General features: G+C 43.1%; 1 protein-coding gene across 3 annotated transcripts in view; it reads left to right on the top strand.

Annotated features, from left to right (window-relative positions):
* The first annotated feature begins 6,513 nt into the window (after positions 1-6,513).
* PAXIP1 (PAX interacting protein 1) overlaps positions 6,514-25,457 on the top strand; it is a 39,941-nt gene continuing 20,997 nt past the window's right edge. For 2 of the 3 annotated variants that reach the window (XM_037384901.1, XM_037384900.1), the window contains exons 1-5: positions 6,515-6,969; positions 12,314-12,448; positions 14,762-14,805; positions 22,189-22,252; positions 23,240-23,353. In XM_037384901.1, coding sequence (XP_037240798.1) covers positions 6,886-6,969; positions 12,314-12,448; positions 14,762-14,805; positions 22,189-22,252; positions 23,240-23,353 — 441 coding nt within the window. In that variant the 5' untranslated portion in view covers positions 6,515-6,885. Of the gene's footprint in view, positions 6,970-12,313; positions 12,449-14,761; positions 14,806-22,188; positions 22,253-23,239; positions 23,354-25,457 lie in introns of all 3 variants that reach the window. The other variant, XM_037384903.1, reaches the window with a different exon arrangement.

Genomic DNA, 25,457 nt, shown 5'->3' with positions numbered 1-25,457 from the left:
AGTATGTATGTAGGTATCTAAAAAAAATTATATAGAGAGGGTTACTGGTAGTCTGAGGAAGAAAGAATCAGCCTCATTTACTGAACAGAAGGTTTCCATCAGATATGGGGGAAGGCTTTCTAACCATAAGGGATTTTTACAACACTAGAACAAGGTATCGGGAAGGTTGTGTAGATGTTATCACTGGAAGTTTGAAAGAAGAGGGATTAACTAGGGGTTGCTCTGTTCTCCCCCATCCATGCTGGCAGCTCCTTTCAGCTGTATGTGTGGAGGCTCAGCAGTTTTGAAGAGCCCTGCATCAGTCTGCATAATTAATTCTTTTTTTTTTTTTTTTTTTCCGCTAAAAACTGCTATGCAGCCCTCCCAGCAGACCTACTCCAAGCAAGCCCTGCAATGATGTGGTGCTAGGTGACACCTGTTGGAGAACAACTTGGAGCAGGAGTGGCTTTAGACACGTGTAACTAGTGCAATTACATGGTACACTGTCCCGCTAGCTACGTTTTGATAAAGACATGCCCAGCTGCAGCTTAGGGCTGTTTTTTTATCCTTGCAATGTGACACACAACATTTCATTCCCCTCTCCCTGTAGGCTAATATGCCAGGTACGTTCCTTAGCAGGTAATAGAAAGGAGTGTATCTCCTCCTTTCATACGATGTCTCACTTCTGATAAAAAATGCCCTTACATTAGATGTCCTAATAAGAGCATTCTCCTCCCCTGCTCACTTATGCACAGTTATAGTAAAGACACACCTTGTTACTTGGCACTTGCAAAACATTTTGTAACTATTATATTAAAAAAGAAAGCTGTCAAGCAAATGACAAGGCATTCGCTGTGCAGTTACGGAACTGGAAAAGAATTGAAAATGAAATTATCAGTTCCAAGAGAGCCTTTTAGGATTCAGTGTTGCAGTACAGATACAAAGAAAGTTTTTAATTATAAATCATATTTCCCATTGCAAGTAGTCCCACTGAAGGAAAGGAAAAATGCATAGGCATTTTTCAAGCCAAAGCAGAGTCCTCTATGTATCTGTTTTGCATATTTTGGTTCAGATTATAAACCCAGATTCTTATTCACCTTGAGAAATCAGTATGGTGATTAATGCAGGAAGCATGCCTTCTGTGACTTCTCAACAACTTTCCAGACACATTGAAACCAACATCAGCTTTCTGTAAAAAACTGGGTGCTTTGTGAAGATATATTTTATTGGAAAAGTAGCATCTAGAGAGCCAGCTTCTACCAACAAGTATGTATTATTAACAAAGGACTTGGAAAGCCTTCTGCTCACTGGAGTAAAACAAATGTACAATTTAATCTAAGCTTTGAATTTAATTAACAGCAAGAAAAAATCAAACTGTTGTTTTTTCACAAGCAATTATGCCTAAATGTGATATTGTAGGTGCATATGAATTTTTCATATAATCATTTGTGCACACAAATAAGGCATTTATGTAAGCAAAGGCTAATTGTCTGCACAAATCTTGTCAGCTCAGTTGGCTTTCCCTATGTGCAAGCAACACCCGTTGCAAAATAAAGATTGCTTTAGAGCTTTTCTGGAAACACGGTCATAAACTTCTGTGTACAGAACTCTCATAGTTAAGACTTATTGGGTACTGTGCTTGGTGTGTTTATAGTACAGATAAGTGCTGTTCAGATCATTGTGGACTATGGCAATGTGCACAATCTCTGTTCACTCTATTCACTAGAGTAAGCCCAGAAATAAACTCGTATCGAGGCGTAATTGATCTCTGCGAGTGCTGGCTCCCATGCAATTACACTGTTGTGGCTGCATCAGAGCAGAGACTGTACTTGTACGAGTCCAATCTTGGATGTTTCTTGGGTAGATTAAGGTTCGGCCACATGCTTAGCACCTTTGCAGGAGTTCAGTTCCTTTGAACTATTCTCATCCATCTGTGGTGTTGGTCAGACACCTTGGCTTGACACAGGAGCATGCTGCCATGACACAGAGCAGCATCCCATGTTACCTGATGGGCACAAGTCCAGTGATGTGACAGGGAGAGGCTGCAAACCCTTCTGAAAGAGCATGATATGAATGGGGAGAATGAATATTGTTAGAAGGAAATGTATCATCCTGGATCCTACAGCCCTGGGGAGATGAGGCTGCTGCTGCTCCCTGTCTCCAGGTCCAACTAGCAGCAAGGCTGAACGTGTATTGCCAGCTGGCACATACAGGGAAGCACACACATACATTACATACGTACACAGCCACACACATTACAGGCACACTCAGAGCACTCACACCAACATGGACAGCACCAACGGCCTTATCCTGCTCCCCCTCTGGCTGGACAGTATGGAACTCCACTAGTGAGACTATGTATGGACATCTACAACGTAGGTCTGTTCAGCAGCGGCTCTCAGACACTCAGCCTGCCCAGTAGCTGGCCCCTCGATCCCTGTATCCCCAGTTACTGGCATCTGGATGTAAAAGCCCCGAGGCTGCAGTCCTGCTCCGGTTGGTGATACAGAGCATCAGGCACACACAAACTGGCCAGGAGTCCTCAGGTCCCATAAGTCACCCCCCTGTGCTCCTACCCCTAGAGATAGCCAGGTCCTCTGACACCCAGAGCTGGCCCTCAGAGACCCACTCACCCCTTTGCCCCCAGGCCACTTCACCCACTCGCCGCCTGCTCCGGCTTGATCTGGGGCTGAGGGGCTCGCACAAGGCGGTGCTACCTCAGTTTGGGTTCCACCAGCCCTGCTGCCCCTGTGCTCCTCTGGCTTGTGCAGATGGGACTTTGATGGGCTGATGGCCCCTGAGACAGGCCTGGGAGCAGTCTGGCAGGCTGTTATTTGGGCTCCCCCTCCTGCCATTGTCACTCTCATGCAGATAAGTTTTATCTCATAACCTAACAAATCCATAATGGATAGATGTAGGTGAGCACTTTGTTCTGTGCCTTACTATGACTAAGCAGTGGGACCAGCCCACTGATCTTAGTTCTGTGTGCTGACCTGTGTGCAGAACCCAGAATTTATTTCTGCCAAATACAGGGGATATTTTTTCTTGTTTGATAACATAATTTTCCACTCTAGTTTTCTGTTCTTATGGTTTGCAGACTAGATCACACACACAGTGGAGAAATTGGAGCTGTTAATTTTTATTAGAAATAGTCAGATTACTAGAATTTAAATAACTTGTTGACAGGTGACTCATGAAATACATAAAGAGGTAAAATGTATGTTCATTAATTGAATTCTACTGCTTATTTAGAAGATAATTAAGGGGAAGAATTTGCAACTCGTGTGAGTAGTCTTTTCTCCTGGAAGTCGTCATCTTGAAGCCAGCGAAACTGGATAAAAAAAGATACTTCTGTGTGAGATTAGTACCACTGCTGATAATACAACAGCCAGTCTATATGACACAAAATCCAACACTGGGATTTACACAATTCCTTCTCAGGGGCCACTAAAAGGTCCATGTCCCACATCCCAGGTCAGGGCTCCAACAACTTTATCTTTGCTTTCCAGGACTGAATTTATAAAACAAATTTATTTTGGTAAAGCTATTTTAGTTAATTCTTAGCCTCTCTTCCCTGCCTCCCCCTGGCCCCCCCCCCTCCAATTGCATTATTCTTCCATACTGTGGATGGAATTAAACTTTATTCTTGGATTTTTGTCATAATTAGTGAAAAAGACAAATTCTGCTTAAGGTTGACACCTTATTAATGGATATCTTTTTGTGAAAAACTGCTTTTGCAATGAGCTTCAGTGATTTAACATAGTAGCCAGACCTCATATTGCTAATATATGATATATTGTAGAGGATCTTCAAATTGTTGGGATTTTAAATACCAAATTTATCTCATATTCTTCTGCTGTGACTAGCTGAACAAACAGAAGATCCAAAGTGGCCCCATCTGATGCTGCAACAGCACAATTTCAGCTGAAGGTTTGGGAAGGGGCATTATGATTAAAACCCCATTCAAAGTGCGCTGGTTGTTTGCATTATGCTTCTTCTGTGTCAGTATTAGCATAGCCCAGCCTGGTTTGAAATACTTGTAATTTTGAAGTTGTACGAAGAACTAAAAATTAATGTGGCTATGGTAAATCCAAAGGATAGGAAGGCCAGGGGAACTCATTATAAGTACCAAGGAAAATAGGCTGAGGAGGGAAATCAAGAGGACAGATCACTTTGGTTTTCTTTGTGTGGAGTGGGAATATGCAATAGCATGTAAGTTTAGATATAAGGAAAGTACCCTTGTGAGAAGGGGCAATTTAGCAATCACACTGAGAAAGAAGATGAAGCCAAGTAATTAATGACATCATGAAGAGAAAAGAACTCTGAGAAAAATGTGGAACAGAAACTTGAGAGACAGCAATATTTATGAAAGAAAAGAGGTGAGAATTACCAGTGCTGGAAGATGCAGATGATTACAGAGGCACTGAAATCCAAAAGGAAAGGAAACTCAGGAAGCAATGGTGCTAATGATATCTGGTAGATGAAGAAGAATAAGAAAAAGATTTCACTGCCGGTGAATGAAGATTTTGGTCTAAGTAGTTCTAATTCAGTGGGAAGAAGTCAAAATGGATCAAAAATGGAGTTGGAAAGAGTGAAAATTATGGAACAAAGAAAGCCAGGGCTGGACTGGGGGGCCTGGGCAGTGACTATAAAGGAAGGGAAGGCTCAGAGAAGTGTTTTTCAAAGAAAATCCAGGTAATACTTGGGGCAGAAAAAAAATACTCTAAACAAGGATTATTAGAAAAGACAGAAAGTGAGATGAGAATATAAATTATTGGATGAAAGGGGTAAGCCAATTTAAAAGCAGATGGCTATTTCTACTTCCCCCCCCCCCCCTTTACTACAAAAAAAGTGTATCATGTAAAAGTTTAAGTAAATTGTAGAAGTAAAAAAAGTAAAAGTAAATTGTTACTGGGGGGAGCAACACAATAAAATCTGCAACCAAAGGGTAAGATCTCTTCCTGGAGTACTCAAAGAACAGGTGACAGGCTGGGTATTTCTTACATAGCTAGAGTAGAAAGGGGTGGGTGTCATGTAGAGATCCAGATCAGAATAAAGGCACGTGAAGCACCTTGAAAAATGATGAGAAGGAAGTTAGGCACTTGTGTACTGTAAATTTCACTTCAACTCCTCCCAAAATACTTGACAAATAATGGATTGCTTGTACACAGATTAATAGTTTCTACCAGGTATTTTTCGAGAAAACTGACTTTAATTTAGTTTTATCCTGGGAAAGTGTGACAGGCCTCATGGATAGGAGGCAAACAATACGTGCCCTTTATTTTTATTTCAGTAAGGCTTTTGATGCCACGTTGTAACATCTCTCTTAAGTACAGGAGGGAAATATTGCCCACGTAAAAGTATTATGAGGGGTCCAAAATTCCTTTGGAAAGCACAGCGTGGGGGCAAGATTTATCTGACTATGCACGGATGTTTAAATTACATCAGATGAATCAGGCTCTGAAAGTTCTCATTTCTCTCTGTTGACTACAAAAGTAATTTATATAAAGGTAAAGTGGTAATTACTGTTTTCTGATCGGTTTTCCAGAGTTAGGTAAGACATATCCCCCTCCAGGTTTGAATGATTTACTATCAACACAGAAGGATGCTCTGAGTAGGCTTTTGAGGGAAAATGTCTGATATCAGTAGTAATATGTTCATTGGGTTGGATGCTGGAATAATTATTATGCCTATGGGATTTGCAGACACGCCCAGCTGGAACGGCTAACGTGTTTTGCTTGGGAAAGAATTGGATTTTGAAAAGTTCTTGAAGGATTGAAAAAATGGTTTGAAACTGGATCCAAAATGTTGTAATCGGTGTACAGCCTGTACAGTGTGCAGTAGTCACCTGCTGTTGCTTGATTCCCCCCGATGAACATAGATGAAAGCCTGTTTTTTCCTGTACTACAAAAAAAAGCACATCATATAAAAGTTTAAGGACTTTAACCTTGGTTTTCACTGAAAAAGTAAATTGGTGGGGGGGGGGCAATGCAATAAAACCTGCAACCAAAGGGTGAGATCTCTTCGTGGAGAAAAAGGAAAAGACCAGGTGGTAGGTCTGAAGAGTTGAAGCAGAAATAGAGGAAAACCGAGTGCCGCGGGCCCAGCCCCCTCGCTATCACCGTGCTTTTGGGGAGCGCGGCTCCAGCCCCGCTCGGGCCCTCCCAGCCACGCTGGGCCCAGCTCCGGGCCCAGGTCTCGGGGGGGCACCGGCCGCTGCCGGCTGAGAGGCCGCCGGCCGCCACCCACTGCTCCCCTCGGCTCTGGGAGGGCCCCTCCGCCAGCCGGGGGGGTCCCCTGCGGGCGCGGGGGGAAGCGGGGCCGGGGTCGGAACGGGCGGCCGCCACTCAGGGGAGCCGCGGCGATCGTCGCTGTCACCCCCACAGCGGGAGGGAGGGGCGGGGCCTGGGCGGCGGGGCGGGGCCTGGGAGGCCCGGAGGGGCGGGGCTGGGGGGCGGTGCGCTCCCCTCCCCCTTCCCTCGCCTGTTTGCCAATGGGCGGGTCCGAGTATCTCCGCTGCCCGCCCCTGTCGTTCGGGGCGAGTCCATTGCGTTCCGTGCGGGGGGAGTTTCGGACCCGGATGCTGGTTCCCGGTCCGGTTCGGAGCGAGGAAAAGAAGCGGAGATAGCGCCCGTCCGTCAGGAGTGGGCACTATCCTGCGGCAGCGGGGAGGGGATGATCGGGCGGGGGGAGTCGTTTTGTACTGGCGGCTCTCCCTTCCCACTTCTACCCCCCCTGAGTCCCGGCGGGGGATGGTGTGTCCCACAGCGCGCGCCTTGCTCGCGCGGTTCGGCGGCTCGGCGGGGGGAGGGGACGGGAGACCCGGGCCCCGGCGGCTCTGCACAGTGAACGCGGGGGACAGCGGGGAGGGGGTGCCCGGGGGGCGCCGTGTCGGCGGCCGGGACCATGTCGGCGGACGAGGAGTTGAAAGTCCCGGAGGAGATGTTCAAAGATGTCAAGTTCTTCGTGGTGGGAGACATCGACCCCAAGGTACTGGGTCACCCTCCCCCTCGCCCCTTCCCTCAGCTCCTTCTCGCACCCCCCCCCCCCCGGGGGGGCACTGTGGGATCGCCCAGCTCCCTGTACCCCCCTTCCCCCGACGTTTCCGTACGCGGGCTCGAGCCTCACGCAGCGCTTCGCGGCACGCGCCCTGCTGCCCCCGGGGCGGCGCGGGGGAGGGGGGAGAAGGAGCGCGCGCGGCGGGGGGGGGCGGGGTACCGGGCGGTACCGGCCCTGCCCGCGGACAGCGCGCCGCCACCCGCCATGGAGCCCGCGGCCCGGGCGCGCAGGCCCCGTAGAGCCGCCTGAGCGGAGGAGGGGCGGGCGAAGGGACTTCCTGTGAGCGCCCGGCCCGGGCGGGCAGCGGCTCTGCTCGCTGCTCCTCCGCCCCGGCCGCTCCGCGGGGCCGCGCTCGGTCCCCCGCCGGCCCGCCCTCGGCGCCGGCCCCTCCCGTCCCCGCCCCGGCGCTGTATCCGGCCGCGGGACGCTGACAGGCCGCCGGCGGCGCGGGGGAAGGCTGGCCTGGCGCTGCCCTCCTACCGCCGCCGGGCCCTGCCCTCCGGCCGCCGCGTGCGCCCCCCCGGGGCTGTGGTGCCCGGGCCGGGACCGCCCGGCCGCGTTGGGGGCGAGGGGGCGGCGGGGGGCGGCAGGCGCTGACAGGCGGCTGCCCGGCCCTCCGGCCTAGGGCGCTGCCCTGGGGGCAAGGTTGGCCTGCGGTGGCCCAGGGCGGCCTCACCGGGTGTCGGGGCCGGCCCGGGGCAGCCCCCCCGGTGATGGATCCGGCCCAGGGCAGCCCCCTGGGTGCTGGGGCTGGCCCTTAATAAGGTCCAGTCACCTCTGGTGACAGTGGTTAAAAAGTTTCCGTGGTTTGTCCCATTAGACAAGCGTTTGAAGCCCACCGTATCTGGCTCCAGGACAGCACCTTTGCACAGATGCTGCGTGTTTCACGCTGAAATGAAAGTCTTTGCTGCTTTGGTAGTTGCTGCAGCTTCTTAGTTCAGCGTTGGGTTCCTTCACTCTCATGCCTTGGCATTTGCTGAGTCTTGTAGGCCTTTAAGTGAACTTGAGATGTAGGCACTGACCTGCTGCAATGGTATTTATTCATAGGAATAGGATTATATGCTAATAGAAGGACAGTCTAGGAATAATTCGAAAGAGCAGGAAAAGATTCCCAAGGTCTTAAGACATAAAATTTTTGACAGTGTGTTAGAGCTTGAGTAACAATTTTTGTATTTAAAAAAAAAAATAATCTATAGCAGCAATATTATTATGTGTATGAAGATGAGTGCAAAAAACCTAATTGTGCTCTTATGTATCATCTATCATAAATAATGTCCCAAAAGGCATGTAGTTAGTTCTGTGTTGACACAACAAGACAATCAGTGGTATTCCCATAGAGTGAGTAAACAAGCATTCTCTTAAGCTAGTTTTCTTACTTAGGTTTTGTTCTTAGCAGTCAGTGTCATTGTCTTAAGGCTTTGATTTGCTCTAGTTTTATCAGTACACTAAACTCTCCTCTGTTTGTGGATGGCTTCTCTGGGTTGCAGGCAGACATGGAAGGTGGCTCTGGCGGAGTTGGTAAGGTCAGGCACAGCACTGCGCAGAACAGGCTACACTCCTTCCAAGATCAGGCCATGCTGGAGGCTGTTGAGCCACTTCCTCATCATGAGCGATGCCCGAATTGAGAAGTCCTGCAGATCTGAGTTGTTGAGGCGGCCGGCTGGCCTGTTCAAACGCTCTTCCTTCTGGTGCTCTGGTTTCTGAAATGGCTTGCTGGCATGGCACAGTGTTACATGGAGGCCAGGGGCTCGCCTCTGTGCTGGTGAGCCCATGGGAGCACAAGGCACCGGGGAGGGCTGAGTCCAGCCTGGGTTGGAGGTTGCAGAGCCAGGTTGGAGCGGGGAGGTGTGTTGTGCTGAGCTCTTGGCCAGCTTGTGGTGGCTGCCTTTGTCCTCTCTTCTGCAGGTGCCCTCTGTGGTACCCTGGGAACAACCTGAACCAGAGCAGTATTTATCGGCTGTGTTTTGAAACAAGACAGAAAGCAGAATTTCTAAATTGAACTCCACAAATAGCTTTTAAAAACAGTTCTTTTAGTGAAGTGTTCCATTACTAATACAAAAATTACAAATATATTTTGTGCTTTTTACTTCTTCATGTACAAACGGATGCTAGCTTGATTTTGAAAAGAAGTTTCCTCCTTCATCTGTTGGGGAGGAGCACACTTTGATCAGCTTAAATTTCCAAATGGTTTCATGGAAAACCAGTTATCTTAATAAATATTAAAACAGGCCTAGCACAAGTGAGCACTCTAATCAAAACAAATCCGAGAATGAAAAAAAGTAATATATTCAGGTGATTAACTGCATACCCAGTACCTATAAATATGCAGCATAAACTAGAAAGGAAACAAAGGTCTGGAATTGTGCCTAGATGTTCTTTGGCAAATGAGGGAGAATTAGGCTGCTGGCTCTCAACTTTAAAGCCATTCCATTGGGATGTGCACTTGGCTGCTCACACCTTAGAGGGGGTGATGAGTAGATGTCAGCTATTATTTTTTTGATAAATGCTTTTCTTGCTTTCCCAAAAGATGTAAGCTGAAACAGTCATGCTTTGGTAACACCAGTTAAAATCAGTATTTCATACAAAAAGAGATAAAAAGTAATGCAGTGCAGCATAAGGACTTTGAGCAGGATATTTGGTTTCTGGTTATCTCTTGTTTTATTATTATTTTTTTTATGCCTATTGTCTTCTTAGTTTTGAGCTCTTCCTCTTGTTTCTTCCAACACAGATTTGAGAGGCAGAGAACAAAGATAAAATTTATTTGCCCCAAACCCAAAATTTCATTTATAAGTCATACAAGCTACCACTTGAAGTGCAGGATTTTTACAATGATCATATTGGGGCTTTTCAGCATTTTATTTTCTATTATATAGAAATATAGAAATTTTCTATTATATACCATATTTCTATATGGTATATAACCATATACCATAACAGGTATATGGTTAATACTAGTATAGGTGAAGTCCTTTAATTGTGCCAATACAACTTTTGAGTCTAGGCTCTACTTAAACTGAAGGAAGTCCTGTGATCTGGGAGGCCTTTTGATGTTGGTGTGAGCTAAATTAGGAGGCCTTTATTCACACCACTTTAAGTAATCATTTGAAGTTATCATCTATCATATTCATAATGTTTAAACTTACTACCTGAACCTTTTGTATAAGCAGACTCTGCACAGTTTAATGTGTCATTGTTTTGATATAAAGAAATTCATACTTCTAGCTCATTAGTTGTAACTTCTTTCCCAAACTGTCAGATTTGTGTGCTCACTTTTTATTATATTCACTCCTGTTTTTAGGCTTCTCTTAAACCAGTTGAATGGGGCTTGTAACTCAGGGGAGCTGCGCAAGATGAGGAGCTTGTGTGGTGGGGGCTGGTCTTAAACATCTATTGTTTTCAAAAGTGCTTTATTTTGATTTAGCTTTTCCCATTGGAATTATAGCATCCTGTGTTACCCTGTGGTTAGCTGGATTTCATGCAGGAAGGTATCCTGTGATTTAGGAGATTGTGTGTAAAATGGAAACATTCTCTCCTGTTCTTGTGTGGTGGCAAGAACGGCAAGCTTGTGATCAATTTTCTTGGTTATTTTTGAGTAATTCTGTTGCAATTTGATAATGTCACATATTCATCCACTGCAGAAAAAAGTTGATTTATTATTTTAAATGCAATTGTAAAGTTGAGTGCTTCATTGAGGAAATACCAAAATTGTGTCCTCGCTGAGTGGTGGTTTTTCCAGCCTTGTTTTTCTGCTTAGCATAGATGCTTTATAATAGCCCAACACCACCTTTTGAGAGTCTCCTTTTCAGTGCCTTCTCTGTCCTGTTTAGCGTACAGGGTAAGTAGGAATTGCTGAAGGACCAATTACTTAATATTTTGTTTGATGAATATGGTGCCTTGCTCTCTGCTGTTCATAACGGCATCCTGTTATGAAGGGAATGTCCCCAGCAGGTTTTGGAGAATGAGCATCAGTTTGGTTCTGCAAAATCATTATGAAGAGAAATGCTATTTATTTCTGAATAATAAAAGAAAAAAGGAGAGGATAATTTTGATTGGCATTTTGACATTTGAACTCTAGACCTTGATGTTTTAAAACATTTTTCTCTTCCTCCCCTCTACACCCCACTACCTTCTCTGCTACTTTTATTCAAATAAAAGTGAGTCCCATTTTTGGGGGACGTGGCTGGATTCAGCACACGTTTCTACAGTTGAGCTGAGAGAATGCTGAGCTCTTCAACCAACATCTTCTATATGGGCCTTGCAAAAGCAGGAGTAAGATATGCTTTGCGAGTTATGAGGTGTTTTGCGTTTTCTGAGGACAGAGCGATGGAGTGAGACATTTCAATTCCAGCTCTCTAAGGCTGTAACTTAGGGGGCATGTGTCCTCCTACTTCTATTTTTTTCTTTTTCTTATTTCTCTAAATCACTTGGCCTTCCATCACTTCTTTTCCCAACATGTCAACCCTTTGTTAGAACGTTTTCTCTTCTCAAGGCATTGCTTACAACTTTTTTTTTGCTTGCAGATCCTTCTCATACCAAGGGGGTATTAGGGATGTTCTTTCCGCAGTTCTGTCTGTCTGCACTGTTTTGGAGCAGCTGGGTGGCTTCTTCAAACTTACTTATATGCTCTGGGATGAGGCATGTTGATTTGAACTAGAAATAACGGAAACAAATGTGTTTGGTAAAGGTGGAGTTCTTATTTTAGCTGTTAAATGAGCATTTACAGGACATGCACAATCCACCCCCACCCCCCCAAGTAAATAACTAGCAAAATCTGGAAGAATTCCTATGAAGACTGCTATGTACCATTATGGTGCTACCTTTTCTAAGGTAACCATTGGATCACCTTTTCTTAAAACTTCAAATTTGTATTTTAAAGTATATTGAAATGCTTCCAAAGCCACCATATGCAAAAACAAACAGTGAGAAGAAAGGCTTTCTTGCCCTGCCTGAGATATAATTGTTTTGAGTTGTTTTTTGAGGAATATGTGTTTTGGAAGAATGTTGACGTTTTCCAGATTTCTGCCCAGCCTGAATTATTTTGGAAAGTAAATCCTTAACTTAAATGATTAAAATATGGCAGAGGCATAAACCATTGGCAGCCAGGTTTTAAACGGGATGCGTTTGGCAACTTCAAAAATAGTGCTAGCCACTTACAGGAGGGCAGCTAAGACAGAAGGTGATATTCATTCCTCTCATGTTAGTGTGTTTTTTCATTAATGTTTTTCTCAAATAAAAGGTGCTAAAAAGGCTTCTCCGTGTTCTCTTTTGGGTTTAGGTTATTCAACTTCTGAAAGCTGGGAAAGCAAAGGAAGTCTCTTACAATGCACTGGCTTCACATATTATTTCAGAAGATGGGGACAATCCAGAAGTTGGAGAATCTCGTGAAGTTTTTGATCTCCCTGTGGTAAAGGTGAATGACTCATCCATGATGGTGTCAAAGTACTGACATATCTATTTCATTATTATTAACAGAAAATGTCCATGATTGGATGATGACCAAATGAAACATACCTTTAAAAATTTTTTGTTACACAAACTTTTATCCTGACCGGTAGACTTTTACTACAATTCTGTTCTCTCCTTTCTAATGTTGCTCTGTATCTGTCAGTGCTTTGCTGGTTTTTGTTGGTTTGTTTGTTTTCTGTTTGGTTTTTTTTTTCCCAGATTCTTCCTTTAGTCATCTGTGAGATGGTGTCCTACTAGCTGTACTTCAGAAATGTTTCTGATGGGAAGGTTATTAGAAGCTTCTGGCAATGGAAGACCTGAATTTAGAATGCAGACTGCAGTGACTTTAAAAAAAAAATAATTGGCAAAGTGCAAAATGGTTTTGTTGATAATGCGTATGTGTACTATACCAATTTTAAACAATAGGAACTTGTAGAAAAATAGATTTTTATTCTCTTGATTTTAGTTTTTCAAGTTGTTTTTTTTTTTCTTCCTTTTTTCTTACCCATACTGGAATTACCTGCATTTTTATAGAATCTGAATGGTTTGTGTTGGAAAGGACCTTAAAGATCATCTAGTTCCCACCCCACTGCCATGGGCAGGGACACCTGCCACCAGCCCCGGTTGCTCCAAGCCCCGTCCAGCCTGGCCTTGGGCACTGCCAGGGATGGGGCACCCACAGCTGCTCTGGGCAACCCACAGCTTTTTTGAGGCAATCCAGTGCCTCATCACCCTCACAGAAAAGAATTTCTTTCTTATATCTAATCTAAATCTCCCCTCTTTCAGTCTAAAGCCATCACCCCTTGTCCTATCACTGCATGCCCTTGTAAAAAGTCCCTCTCCAGCTTTCTTGTTGGCCCCTTTAGGTACTGGAAGACTGCTATTTTGTAACTATCTGGCACCACTGGGTTATATTTCCAGTGAAAGATTCTGGGCTTCATCTTTGAAAATTTGAGCTTGTGACTCTGCAAGTCATGGGAATTATTAGAAGAAGAAACACCAGTATTTCACTGCCAATACCTTTGGGTAGATGATTTTGGGTTATCTTTTCCATATGGTTGTAGGTGACAGTAGTAAATTTTTATAGCTTATGTCATGAAAGTTCACCTGACAGTGTATAAGTATGAATTCATTCAAAAAAATAAAAGGTGCTTAGCTAGAGACCTTATGGTTATGGTTGGTGAGCTGATTAATTTTTAGTTCCTTTGTCTGAAGTGTTCTGTGGCATAATTTTAATCTTATAAACAAGAAAACTGCTGCCGTTCTCGTATGAAGGAAGGACATCAGCATCATAACAGTGCTTTGTGCTTTCTAATGCCATTTACTTAAATAATTTCATTTTACTTATAATTGCTACTAGCTCTGCTTTTTCATTTGCAAATGAGAACAAGTCTTTCAGTAGTTTCACTTAGTTTGACTTGAACACATTGCAGCATGATCTGTAATCAAGAAGATCTGACTAAGCATTAAGCAAACACAAGTTGGAGGTAAAGGTAGCTTGTAGAGAATAAGGAAGAGAAAATCTTAAGGGAGGAAAATCTCCCCTTCCTGACTGAGGAGTTACAAATTAAATGTTTTTCTTTTTTTTTGTACCATCTTCTAAGGGAAAGAGAATAGCAAGAATTGGGACACCATAAACTGTTACCACAATATATTTTTTTGTCTGTTTTTTGAGGAAAAGTAATTTCATACTGAACGTGATGTTACTGTTACCCCCTTCTTCCTTCTGTGCTGTATTGGGACCACTGTCCTACATCTCCTCCATTCTCCTCCACCTCCCTGTCTCCCTTTGAGCCCTTCTGTCCCAGAATACTGTCAGTTACGGGAGATCACCTGTGTGCTTAGCAGCCAGCATTGCTGCATGTTTAGAAACTTCTTTCTATGTAAGGTTATGGTTCCTGACTCCTTGGTGGTGATTGTAAGGTAGGGTTTTTTTGTGTGGGGTTTGGTTTTGTTTTGTTTAGAGCAGGGAGAATGGGAAAAAGGGAGAGAATGATAATACAGTAAGTGGTTTTCCTGGCACAATAGCAGGACAAGAGAAAGGGACCTAGCTACCATATTGCTGCACAACCTTTGAGCAGTCTTCGTATTAACTTTTAGAAACAAAGCAGAACAGCCTTTTTTTGTAAAGGCCTAAATACAATGCCTGTGAACCACTTAAGACTTTTGAAGCTGGAAGATACATCTTAAAACTAGCTGCAATATGAACTTAGAAGGTAATTCATATTTTGGACATGCAGACTGAGGTTTTTAATGTTTTGTGGTTTTTATTTTTCAGCCTTCCTGGGTGATCTTGTCTGTTCGCTGTGGAGCTCTTCTGCCGTATCCTTTAAGTTCAAATTTGAATCAATTCTACAGGAAACATGTTAAAATAGATACCATGGAGGGATTAAAGAATGTTTCAAGTATGTACAGCTTCATTTTTAAAAAATGATAGGATACCTAAATGCCTGCCAAAATTGCACGTGCCTGGAGCTTCTTTGTCTTGCATCACTTTTCCTGTCCTTCTGGCTACTTCAGATGCTTAATAGGCACTGGCAAGAACACTGTCATCAAATGGACTCAAAACAATTTAGGTGGAAGATGGAAGTTGATAATTAACTGTGAGGATCCAGGAAAAATGCTGAAGTGCAGTAAGGGGGCAAATGCTGGTGCGTGGTAGAATGGCCTATTCTGCCTTTTCTAGAAGTAGAATTAAGTAAGGTATAAACACACAGTCACTCAAACAGCACTGTATTACAAGTAACACCTTATAAACAGGTAGTTTTAGTATTCCCTTTTTTGGGGCAGTCTTTGGTGTAGATCCTTGTTGGTCACGTTTGGCTAGATCTATGTTTCTTGAGTTGTTTGGAGCATATATTCTTGCATATGGATGGCATATTCCTTCCTCTTCTTGTCAGTTATTACTGTTTCATTTTTATTTATGTTCCATTCACTTTTTTCTGTGCATCATAGGAACGGTGACAGTGGCTATTATCATACATAAAGATTCATACATCTTTTTCTCACACCATGATAAAGGGTCTATATATGGAAAAGCTGAAGCAGAGCAATACATTTCAGTAAAGATAAGCGGATGATTGCAATAAATAGTGCCAGGACTAGAGAGGTATGCTGTCAGGCATGAGATCTCATTTTGGAATGAGGTTAGCAGGTGGTAGTGTCTATAATGGAAAACAAGAGGTGGTAGATGCAAAAATCCAGGTGTTTGTATTAGGGAGTAGGGTCTTAATGTGCTTCAGTGATTCAGAGTTCATGTTTTACACCTTTATTTCAAGGTATGTGCTTTTGCATCTCGCAGTGTCTCTACTGTTTTGGAAATAGCCTGCATATTCTCTACTTCTCCAAGAAAATTCAGCTCAGGGAGTGAACTGTAGGAAAAGAAAGCATTGAATTTGTCAGATAAAATGATACAGTGAGGTCTTTACAGCTGTTTTGATCATGATAATCAATGTGTCAGATAGGATTCAGCAGTTAGTGTGAAAAGCTTGCTGTAGTTGTGGATAGTCTTCTGACTGAAGCAGAAGAAAGTTTTCCATGAATAACTTGGCTTCAAATTGAAAAAAATGGACCAAAATTACACGGCAAAATCCAAATTAGCAGAGCTACTCCTGTATTAAAAAAAAAAAATAAAAATTATTGTGATGTGATCTAGGCTGGTGGATTTTGTCTTTTGCATCTGGAAATAATGTGTTTATCATCCTTTCATCATCGGGATGGGAGTGTACCATTGCTTATTTTACACATCTGTAAGCCTTCTCCCTGTTCCTGAAGACTGGCTGAAAAAGTAATAAAATAGTTTGGAATTAGCTACATTTTCCAGTTTAAGTAATCTAGCATTGCTTTATTAGTGTTCTTCTTTCCCATGGAGAAGTAGCATTATTAGAAAATTGGTCTTTTAAACCCCCCTGGTTTCAGACAGAAGGGTACTCTTAAAAGCTGACGTTATTAAATACCCAGAAGAGAAATCAACAGATAAAACCACTGAGTGATGCAGTCCATAACTAAATTGTAGCAATAAATGTGTGAATGTAGCTCTCAATGGCTATTGCTCAGGAAGTCTTTATTGTGGCTGTACAGGAATGGGCAAATGAAAAGACCAGGTCTCAGTGGTATCGTATTCCTGAGTTGCATGGATGAAGGAAGTTTAGTACACCTGTCAGCAATAAATGTGTCTCGGACCTTTGACTTCATTCTTTCTAGCACTTCATGTCCTTAGAACCTGGTGGTTTTAGATTTTATTCTGAGCCTTATAGTGCTCACTAAAATGGGTTGTTAAGTCTTAACTTTGTTCTGTTTCAGTCTCTTTACGACTTCTAGCGCAGCGGCATCCGGCCTCTCCTTAGGGTTTTAGGTACTACCATAATGAAAAAAATATAGTAGTTAATAGGAATAGCTTACTTTTTCCATTTGATTGGTTTTGGACCCTGTTTAGGTAGAGGTTTGAGATTCTATGGTTTTGTCTTTTGTTTATGTTTTAATTTGGAGATGCAATGCTCAAAGTGGTCATTGAATTTCTGAAGAAACAAGTCCTCAAAACATCTTTTGTCAGATACATGGATCTAATAAAAGCCTTAAAAATTTTATGTTGGTTTACCAATTCTGGTACTTACTTGATGAGTATTTGCCTGTCAATTGTTGAAGTTTAATGTAGAAAGATTTAATACAATAGAAAAGCATAAGGTTTTTTGCCTGTTTCTTATAAATACATTTTGGCATTCTACTATGAAAGTTGTTTTCACTGGGGGGACTTCAGAAGGCAGAGTGTTCTCCTGTTCCCTGCTAACTAATGTTTGCAAAACCTGACTAACCTGCAGTTGAAGGGAAATAACAGAAAAATTGATCTAGAAGCAGCTTTCGTGAAGAAGGAAAGACAGTTTCGTATGTGAAAACCTCAGTTACAGTGCCATAAAGAAGGCTGGTGATTTCTTTCTTAATTCTGTTCATAGCAGCAAAAGCAAGAATGAGAAAGGTTTATTTTTCCACGATCTTGTACAAATGAAAGAGGGTCAGAGCACTTCAGAATTCTTGTTGCTGGGAGGAGAAAAAAAAAAAGAGTGGTTTTTTGCTATTCCCTCTTTCTGTTTTCCAGACCCGCTTGGGACATTATTGTTGTGCTGCTTGTAACTGTTGTGTCTGTTTCACTCCTGCTCTTTAGAGAGTGCAAGCTGCAGTCAAACGGAGGGTCTTAACAGTTAAATACTGAGCTGTTGCTGCTTTATGTGCTAGGAGCAGATGTTAAGGCAGCGAGTAGACAACTGTACGCTTTTGAAGGATCTAGTACTGAATCTCTACCTTAGAATTTAGGATGATATCAGACTTGAAATTCTTGGAGTATTCTGGATAATGGCAGTAATACAGTCTTAGGTTTTAAAAGTGCTCTGGGCATTGTTGTCAGCCTGCTGTGTGTTATCTCTTCTGTGTCTCAAAATTTAAGTATTGCTGGTATGTCTGTCAACAGCAGGGGAAAAATAATCTTGTTTCATTTCAAAAATCGCAGTGTGTACTTGTAACACAATGCACATCTGTTTCTGTAGTCATTTTTTCCAACAAGATGCGCTGTGCATGCATCTTAAACACAAAATCATTATGAAAGTGTGGAAAAGGGAGGGAAGTTACAGAAATCAAGTGGTCCATCTGTCTTTTTCAGGTCGCTTCTGTCAAAACCATTCTCTCTCCTGTTTTACAAGGCCCCTCCCATAGTAGAGGTTTCATAGTCTCCCCAGTCAATTTACAGTGCCTCACTGTTGTGTTGCTAGAGTTTAACCCCATTACCGTGCTGCAGTCTAACCCTGTTTTGATTTATCTGAGCCAACTCTGAATGGGGAGAACAATCATAGAGTAGAATCACAGCATAGTTTAGGGTGGAAAAGACCTTTAAGATCATTGAGTCCAACTGTTAATGTAACACTGCCAAGTTCACCACTAAACCATGTCCTGAAGTGCCGCATCTACATGTCTTTTAAATACCTCCAGGGATGGTGACTCCAACACTTCCCTGGGCAGCCCGTTCCAATGCTTAACAACCCTTCTGGTGAAAATTTTTTCCTAATATCCAATCTAAACCTCCCCAGGTGCAACTTGAGGCCTTTTCCTCTTGTCCTGTCACTTGTTGATTGAGAGAAGACACTGACATGCACCTCGATGCAGCCTCCTTTCAGGTAGTTGTAGAGAGTGATAAGGTCCCCTCTGAGCCTCCTTATCTCCATGCTAAACAACCCCCCGAGTTCCATCAGCCGAGTTCCCTCAGCCGTTCTTCATAAGACTTGTGCCCCAGCCCCTTCCCCAGCCCCCTGCCTGTCTGGACACGCTCCAGCCCCTCAGCATCTTTCTTGTAGCGAGGGGCCCAACCCTGAACACAGGGTTTAAGGTGCGGCCTCACTGATGCTGAGCACAGGGGAACAATCAAACCCCTAGTCCTGCTGGCCACACTGGTTTGGATATGAGCCAGGATGCTGTTTGCCTTCTTGGCCACCTGGGCACACTGCTGGCTTTTGTTCAGCTAGCTGTCAGCCAGCACCCCCAGGTCTTTTTCTGCCAGGCAGCTTTTCAGCTGTCCTTCCCCAAGCCTGCAGCTGCGTGGGGTTTTTGTGACCCAGGTGCAGGACCCGGCACTGAGCCTTCTTGAACCTCATACAAAGCTAGCCTCAGCCCATCTTTCCAGCCTGTCCAGATCCCTCTGCAGAGCCTCTTGCCCTCAGGCGGATCAACACTCCTCCCCAACTTGATGTCATCTGCAAACTTACTAAGGGTGCACTCAATCCTCTTGTCCAGATCATTGATAAATCTTACTAGAGCCTGAGTTCATCCTCCACAGTTAAATTTAGTGTTAATATTGTTGAACAGGTGTAACTGTGGTTGTATATAGCTTACACACTAACCATCTAAGCAAGGGCTTCAGTGCTATTTTTTTTTTTTTTTGAACCACAAGGTTTCTTTTCCTGAAGTATCTCTACAGCCAAAATAGTAGTGACCATTATTGACACAGATAAAAAATGCAAAAATATTTAAATCTCTTAATACATTTGCTAAGAGATTATTTTCTTATTTTGAACCATTACTTTAGCAGAGGCAGTTGAGGAGCTGAGCTAATATACTGCTTATGGTATTGTTCCAATTCGCAAAAAGAAATGCATTGTAAGGATGAGCTCCAATAAAGGATGAAAGTGCCGAAAGCGAGACTGAGCAGTTAAGTGCCTATATCTAAAAAGGAAACAAAATAAAATCCACTTGTGGCTGCCTTTTCAACCGCAGCTTCTCTCAGGTATTTACAGCTGTGTCCCTCTTCACACTCAGGCTCCTCCAGCTACAATTTTATCCTCTTTTATCCCAAGCCCAGCTGGGATCCAGAAATCACCCAAGCTGCTCTTCTTAGGTTGTCTGCTCCAGTACTGGCAGCCTCTTTCTCCTCCGTTCATCTTTATTTCTTAGCATGTTCATTTGCCTTCACCAACACTTCCACTGCATGGAGTGGCAGTCTCTGGGGCTTAAACACATTTGCTCAGCTTACCAGTTCCTGACTCTTTGCTCCAAAGTCATAGTGCTCAGGGCCCTAGCAAAGCTTTCAGTCCTTAGCTTTTTGCTTTCTCAAAATCCCCTTACCTGCAGCTCTTGTGTCCCTTTTCTCCAGGTCCTTCAAACTAGCTAGTTACAGACTTCCCTCCCCAGGAAGCCTACAGTTGTGTTTCTTTCCTGCTTTTACACCTCAGTTGTGAATGTGTCACCTTGTCCTGCTGTGCTGGGTGTCTTTTTGCTGTCTGAATCCTGGGTGCCAATGGAAAAGTTCTGGACCATGCAAAAGAAAAAGAAGAAACTACTTCTCTCTTCATTTGGCAGCCTTTCAAGGATTTGATAATGCGTCATCTTAGTTTCTTAAAACACATCAATTCTGGTCTTTCAAGTTTCCTCTTGTAAGTCATGTTTACTAGGTCTGTAAAAATTCTCACTGTTCTTTTTCACATATTGTTTCATGTATCTGAAAACAAATATGCATTGCTTCCAGAGGTCTTGCTGAATTTTGAAAGTAGGGTGGAAAATTTCATGTTAGTTTCAGGTAATGTTTCTGCTGTTACATCCCAGTGTGGGATGTTTCTGTCTCACAGTAGCTCCTAGACTTCTCCCCTCCTCCCTGTATCAGGTACCTAGCTGACTTCCAGTGCAGAGTTACATACCTCGGTAGGAAAAAATCAAATGGAAGATTTGGTAGTTGCTTATACTGACTTGCCTACTACTCTTTGCAGTTAATTTCTCTAATACTTTGGTTTGTTGTTTTTCTTGATACATGAGCTTGTCTCTTGGTATTTTTGTTGTTCGGTGCCTTGTGTGGAGGTAATAGTCATGCTGTGTGCTAGGGAACAGTTTCTACTTTTCCAGCCTTTGGGAAATTACAAAGGGCAGGTTAGGTTGCAAAAGATCTCTTCAACCAAAAATTCCCCCATTTGGTTACCAAACTTAGCCATTTCTGAAACCTTTGGCTTCTGTATTGGTTTCTAACCCATTTTCTTTTCATTTTTTTAAGGCTGTGCTTTTATTTCTTTCTGGTTTAAAACAAACTCATCCACCAAATTGCTGTCCTTTTTAAAAAGCATGCAAGACAGGCACTTTTAAGTTTTTCAAAGCTGTCTGCTATTAGCTTTTATTTCACACTTTTCTTGGTCTGTCTTGTTTTATTGAATTTCTTGTGCATCATAATAATTCTATATGGTCTGTTACTGACTCTAAGTAAAAATTTCTTCTTCATATTCTTCTGTATTTTTAAGCATGGAACATAAGCTCTTGATAATGGAAGGAAGCTCTTGCTAATGACTTGACTCCTACAAGCTGAGCATCCTGAGATGGGCTGAGGGAGGTGTTCTGGGAAGAGGCAAGTTTATGTTGTTACCAGAATTGGTCATAATATTGGAGTTGTCCTGATCCAGTTTCCACCACATTTATTATTTGTTTTTTATCCATACAACTTCAGTTTGAAACAGACATTGTGCTTTTAAAGATAAGAGTTTTTGAATGGTCAAATACTTGATAATTGTGGTACATTGACCTTGGCTGAACGCCAGGTGCCCACTAAGCTGCTTTATCACTCCCCACCTCAGAAGAATGAGGGGGAGAAAATAAGATGGAAAAAAGAAATTGTGGGTCACAATAAAGGCAGTTTAATGAAGCAGTAGCAAAAGTCACATGCGTGCAAGTGAAGGAAAACAAAAGATGTTATTCTTTACTTCCCATCAGCAGGTGATATTCAGGCTCTTCCCGGGAAGCAGGGCTTCAGTACGCGTGGCTGCTCCAGAAGACGAATGTTGTAAAAAATGAATGCCCCCCCCCTTCCTCCTCCTTTCTCTTAGCTTTTCTATCTGAGCAGACATCATACGGTATGGAATATCCCTTTGGTCAGTTTGGGTCAGCTGTCCTGGCTGTGTCCCCTCCCAGGATCTTGCCCACCCGCAGCCTACTGGTGTGTGTGTGGGGGAAGGTTGGAGAGACAGCCCTGATGCTGCGCGAGCGCTGCTCAGCAGCAGCCAAAACTGTTGTGTGATCACCACCCTTCTAGCCAGCCGTACAAGCACAGCGCTGTGAGGGCTGCTGCGGGGCTCAGCCAGACCCAGTACAAAAATAGCTGAGGAGTGCTGTGCACACTGTTTAATTTCCTTCTGATGTCCCTCAGGAAACTGTCATTTAAATTGTTTTGCATCCTTGACACCTGCTTTCCAGTGTAAATGGCTTTTCACCAGAATCGTGTCAGATCTTTTTTGGAGTCACTGCCTGTCTCTCTCAGGTAAGAAGTGTACCATGTTTCAGTCTACTGCAATGTACAGTATCTGTGTGATGCTTTGTTTTTTTGAGGAGATCCCAGTTTTTCTGTTGTACTCTTGACTTTTTTCCCCGTATGTTAGGTGAATTATCGCCAAAGACAGTTTTTCACTGAAAATGAGGGCATGGACATTTCAGACTGTGAACATTCAATCAGTAATTTATCTAGTATTAAGCCTTATAATGATTCTAAAATGAAGAGTACACTAGACTATAAGTCTTTGCTCCTATTCTTCTGTTTCTGCATTAAGACAATATTCAGTCAACATGTTTTACCTGCTTATGCACTGAAACCTTAACGAGGGTGCCAGCGAGTAAAGTAAGGAAAGGTGGGCTTCAGTGGCCTGTGTCCATAGCCAGCTCCATGGGTCTGTGACCAGGGTGTGTGCGCAGACGGACAGGATCAGGGCCTAGGTGCTGATGGAATATATGTGCTTTAGACTTTCAAACAGATTGCTTCTGTAATACTGTCACTTACTCCCAGTGCTGATGGCTTAAATACATGTGCTTTCTTGGCAAGGGAGGGGGACATTACTGTGACATAAATGGTTAGAAATAAACACTTCATGAGTTTACGCAGGCTGTTAATTTGGTCTACTTGTTAAAATTCTGTTTAATGAATTTAAACAGGTTGTCTGAGATAAATAATTCTTGTTTGCTGGATTACTAACTTTTTTCTCCTGTGGAAGGTGATGTATTAGTGTTGAGTTTTACAGAAGTGAAGAAGGTTTTTCTCTGTGCAGGTTAAAAATGATTGTTCAATGTCTTTTTTTGTTGTGTCTCTTTGCCACTCTTTTTTTTCTTTGTAACTTTCATGCTAATTTGGTATTTAAAACTGATAGGTAATACAGCAGTCAGACTTGTAAATAGCATGTCATGGATTGTACTAAAATTCTTCAAGCAGAAGGCAGCTGGTTGCATAGAACTAAAGGGCTTATTACCTTCCTTTTAGGTTTTATCTGAAGACCGAAGTACGCTGTGGGCTTTGATTACTTTTTATGGAGGGAATTGCCAGCTGAGCCTCAATAATAAGTGTACTCATTTGATTGTGCCTGAGCCAAAGGGGGTAAGAGTTTATTACATGTACAATTCTCCTTGTTGTAGCTCTCATTTGCTTTTGAATAATCAAAAATTTTCCGTCTCCCTGAAGTTAGGATTCTTAGAACTGTTCATTAGTCCTGAACAGCTAAATTCAACACAATTATGCATTGCAGCTATTCAGTCTGTATTTATTTTCTGCATCGCTTTAAGCCTGATTAATTCAAAAGATGTCCAGGTATTTGTATTTCTGATTGAATAAAGCATGTTATTCTTTATTCTGCTTGTCTTAACCTAATTTTGACATGTCCTAATAGCTAGTGGTTGTGGTTTGTAAATCTGTAGATACATAATCAGTGAAGAAAAACAAAGGACAAAATTGAAAAATAGATAAAATGCTCTTCGATGTTTTGAGGGAGAAAGAGCTAAAGAGTGCAGAAGGAGGAACAGGGATTGGTTTTTTTGTTTGTTTGTTTGTTTTTTAAAGAACAGAGAAGTCTCAAAATCGCTCAGCTCATTCCTCTTAGATGATAGGATAAACAGTACACAGTGTTGCTGTCCAATTGCTGATAAAGTAGTCATAGTTCAGATCACTCCCATCATAGCATCATAGACTATCTCAAGTTGGAAGGGAACCGTAAGGATCATCTCATCCAACTCCCCGCGCCTGGCAGAACTCCCTAAAGCTAAACCATATGACTTGAGACGCCCCTTGAACTCTTGTCCAGACGCCCCTTGAACTCTGACAGACTTGGTGCCATGAGCACTTCCCTGGGGAGCCCGTTCCAGTGACCAGCCACCCTCTTGGTGAAGAAGCTTTTCCTAATGTCTCATCTGAACTTCCCCTGATGCAGCTTCATTCCATTTCTTCAAATCCTATCGCTGGTTGCCAGAGAGAGGATCAGCAGCAGCTCCCCCTTCACTACCCACCTTGAGGAAGCTGTAGAGTGTGAGGAGGTCACCCCTCAGCCTTCTCTTCTCCAAGCTGAACAAACCAAGTGATCTCAGCTGCTCCTTACAAGCCAAGACCTTTCACCATCTTGGTTGGCCTCCTCTGGGCACACTAATAGTTTGATCTCCTCCTCCTATAAACTGAGTTGCCCAGAACTGCGCACAGTACTCGAGGTGCAGCCACACCAGTGCAGTGTAAAGCGCAGCAATCACCTTCCTCGGGTGGCTAGCTATGCTGTGCTTGATTCACCCCTTTTGGCTTGGTTGTCCCTTTTGGCTGCCAGGGCACACTGTTGAATCGTATCCGACTGACTGTCCACCCAAACCCCCATATCCCTTTCCAACAGGGCTGCTCTTCGGTCTCTCGTCCTCCAGTTTGTATGTGTAACTAGGGTTACACTGTCCCAGGTGCAGAATGTGGCACTTGCTGTTGTTAAATTTAATACGGTTGGTGATTGTCCAGCTCTCTATAGTCTGTCCCCATCTTTCTGTAAAGCCTCTCTACTCTCAAGGGTATCAAATAGTGTCATCGCTTGACTTCCTACTCCCATGTAGGAAGTCGAATGTTGCTGTCTTCATGCAGATGGAGAAACTGAATCAGGCCAGGTAACTGGCTAAAGGCAGCATTAAGCACATCAGAATACCCTTCTTTACTGTAATGCTGGTAATGTTTCGGTTGTAATAGTTCACTGGAACTTCAGGAAGTGTTCAGGTACTCCTCCTGAAAAAGAAATACATTTATAATTGATGTAGCGTGTTTGTTCAGAGACTGAAAATAACTGAAAACAAATAGAAGCTCACTTAAAAATGATTGCTTGGATGCTTTTAGTTAACGTGGTGGACAGAGCAAGCTTTTGGTTTTGTTTTTTGTGTTTTATTTTTTGTCCTTTAATAACATGAGCACATTTCCATTACCATTTTTTAAAGTTTCAAATCAGTGTGAGGGGTCACACAGTTTAGTTAGAATGTGAGTAACTCTTAAGATCAGGTTCTATGCGCTACCTCCTTAGATAAATCTGTAAAACTTTGTCAAGTTTCTGATGTTGCTTTATACAAATAGAGTATATTATTGTCCCACCAATAATGCTTTTCATATTTTGGAGTTAGTGTAAACTCTCTAATACTGAGGGGAAAACGTGGCTAGTAGGATGACAATAAACTGTTTATTGTATTTATGTATT

This window comes from Falco rusticolus, chromosome 4 (assembly GCF_015220075.1).
Source record: "Falco rusticolus isolate bFalRus1 chromosome 4, bFalRus1.pri, whole genome shotgun sequence".
Lineage (NCBI taxonomy): Eukaryota > Metazoa > Chordata > Aves > Falconiformes > Falconidae > Falco > Falco rusticolus.
This window is presented reverse-complemented; position numbering and strand designations above follow the sequence as displayed.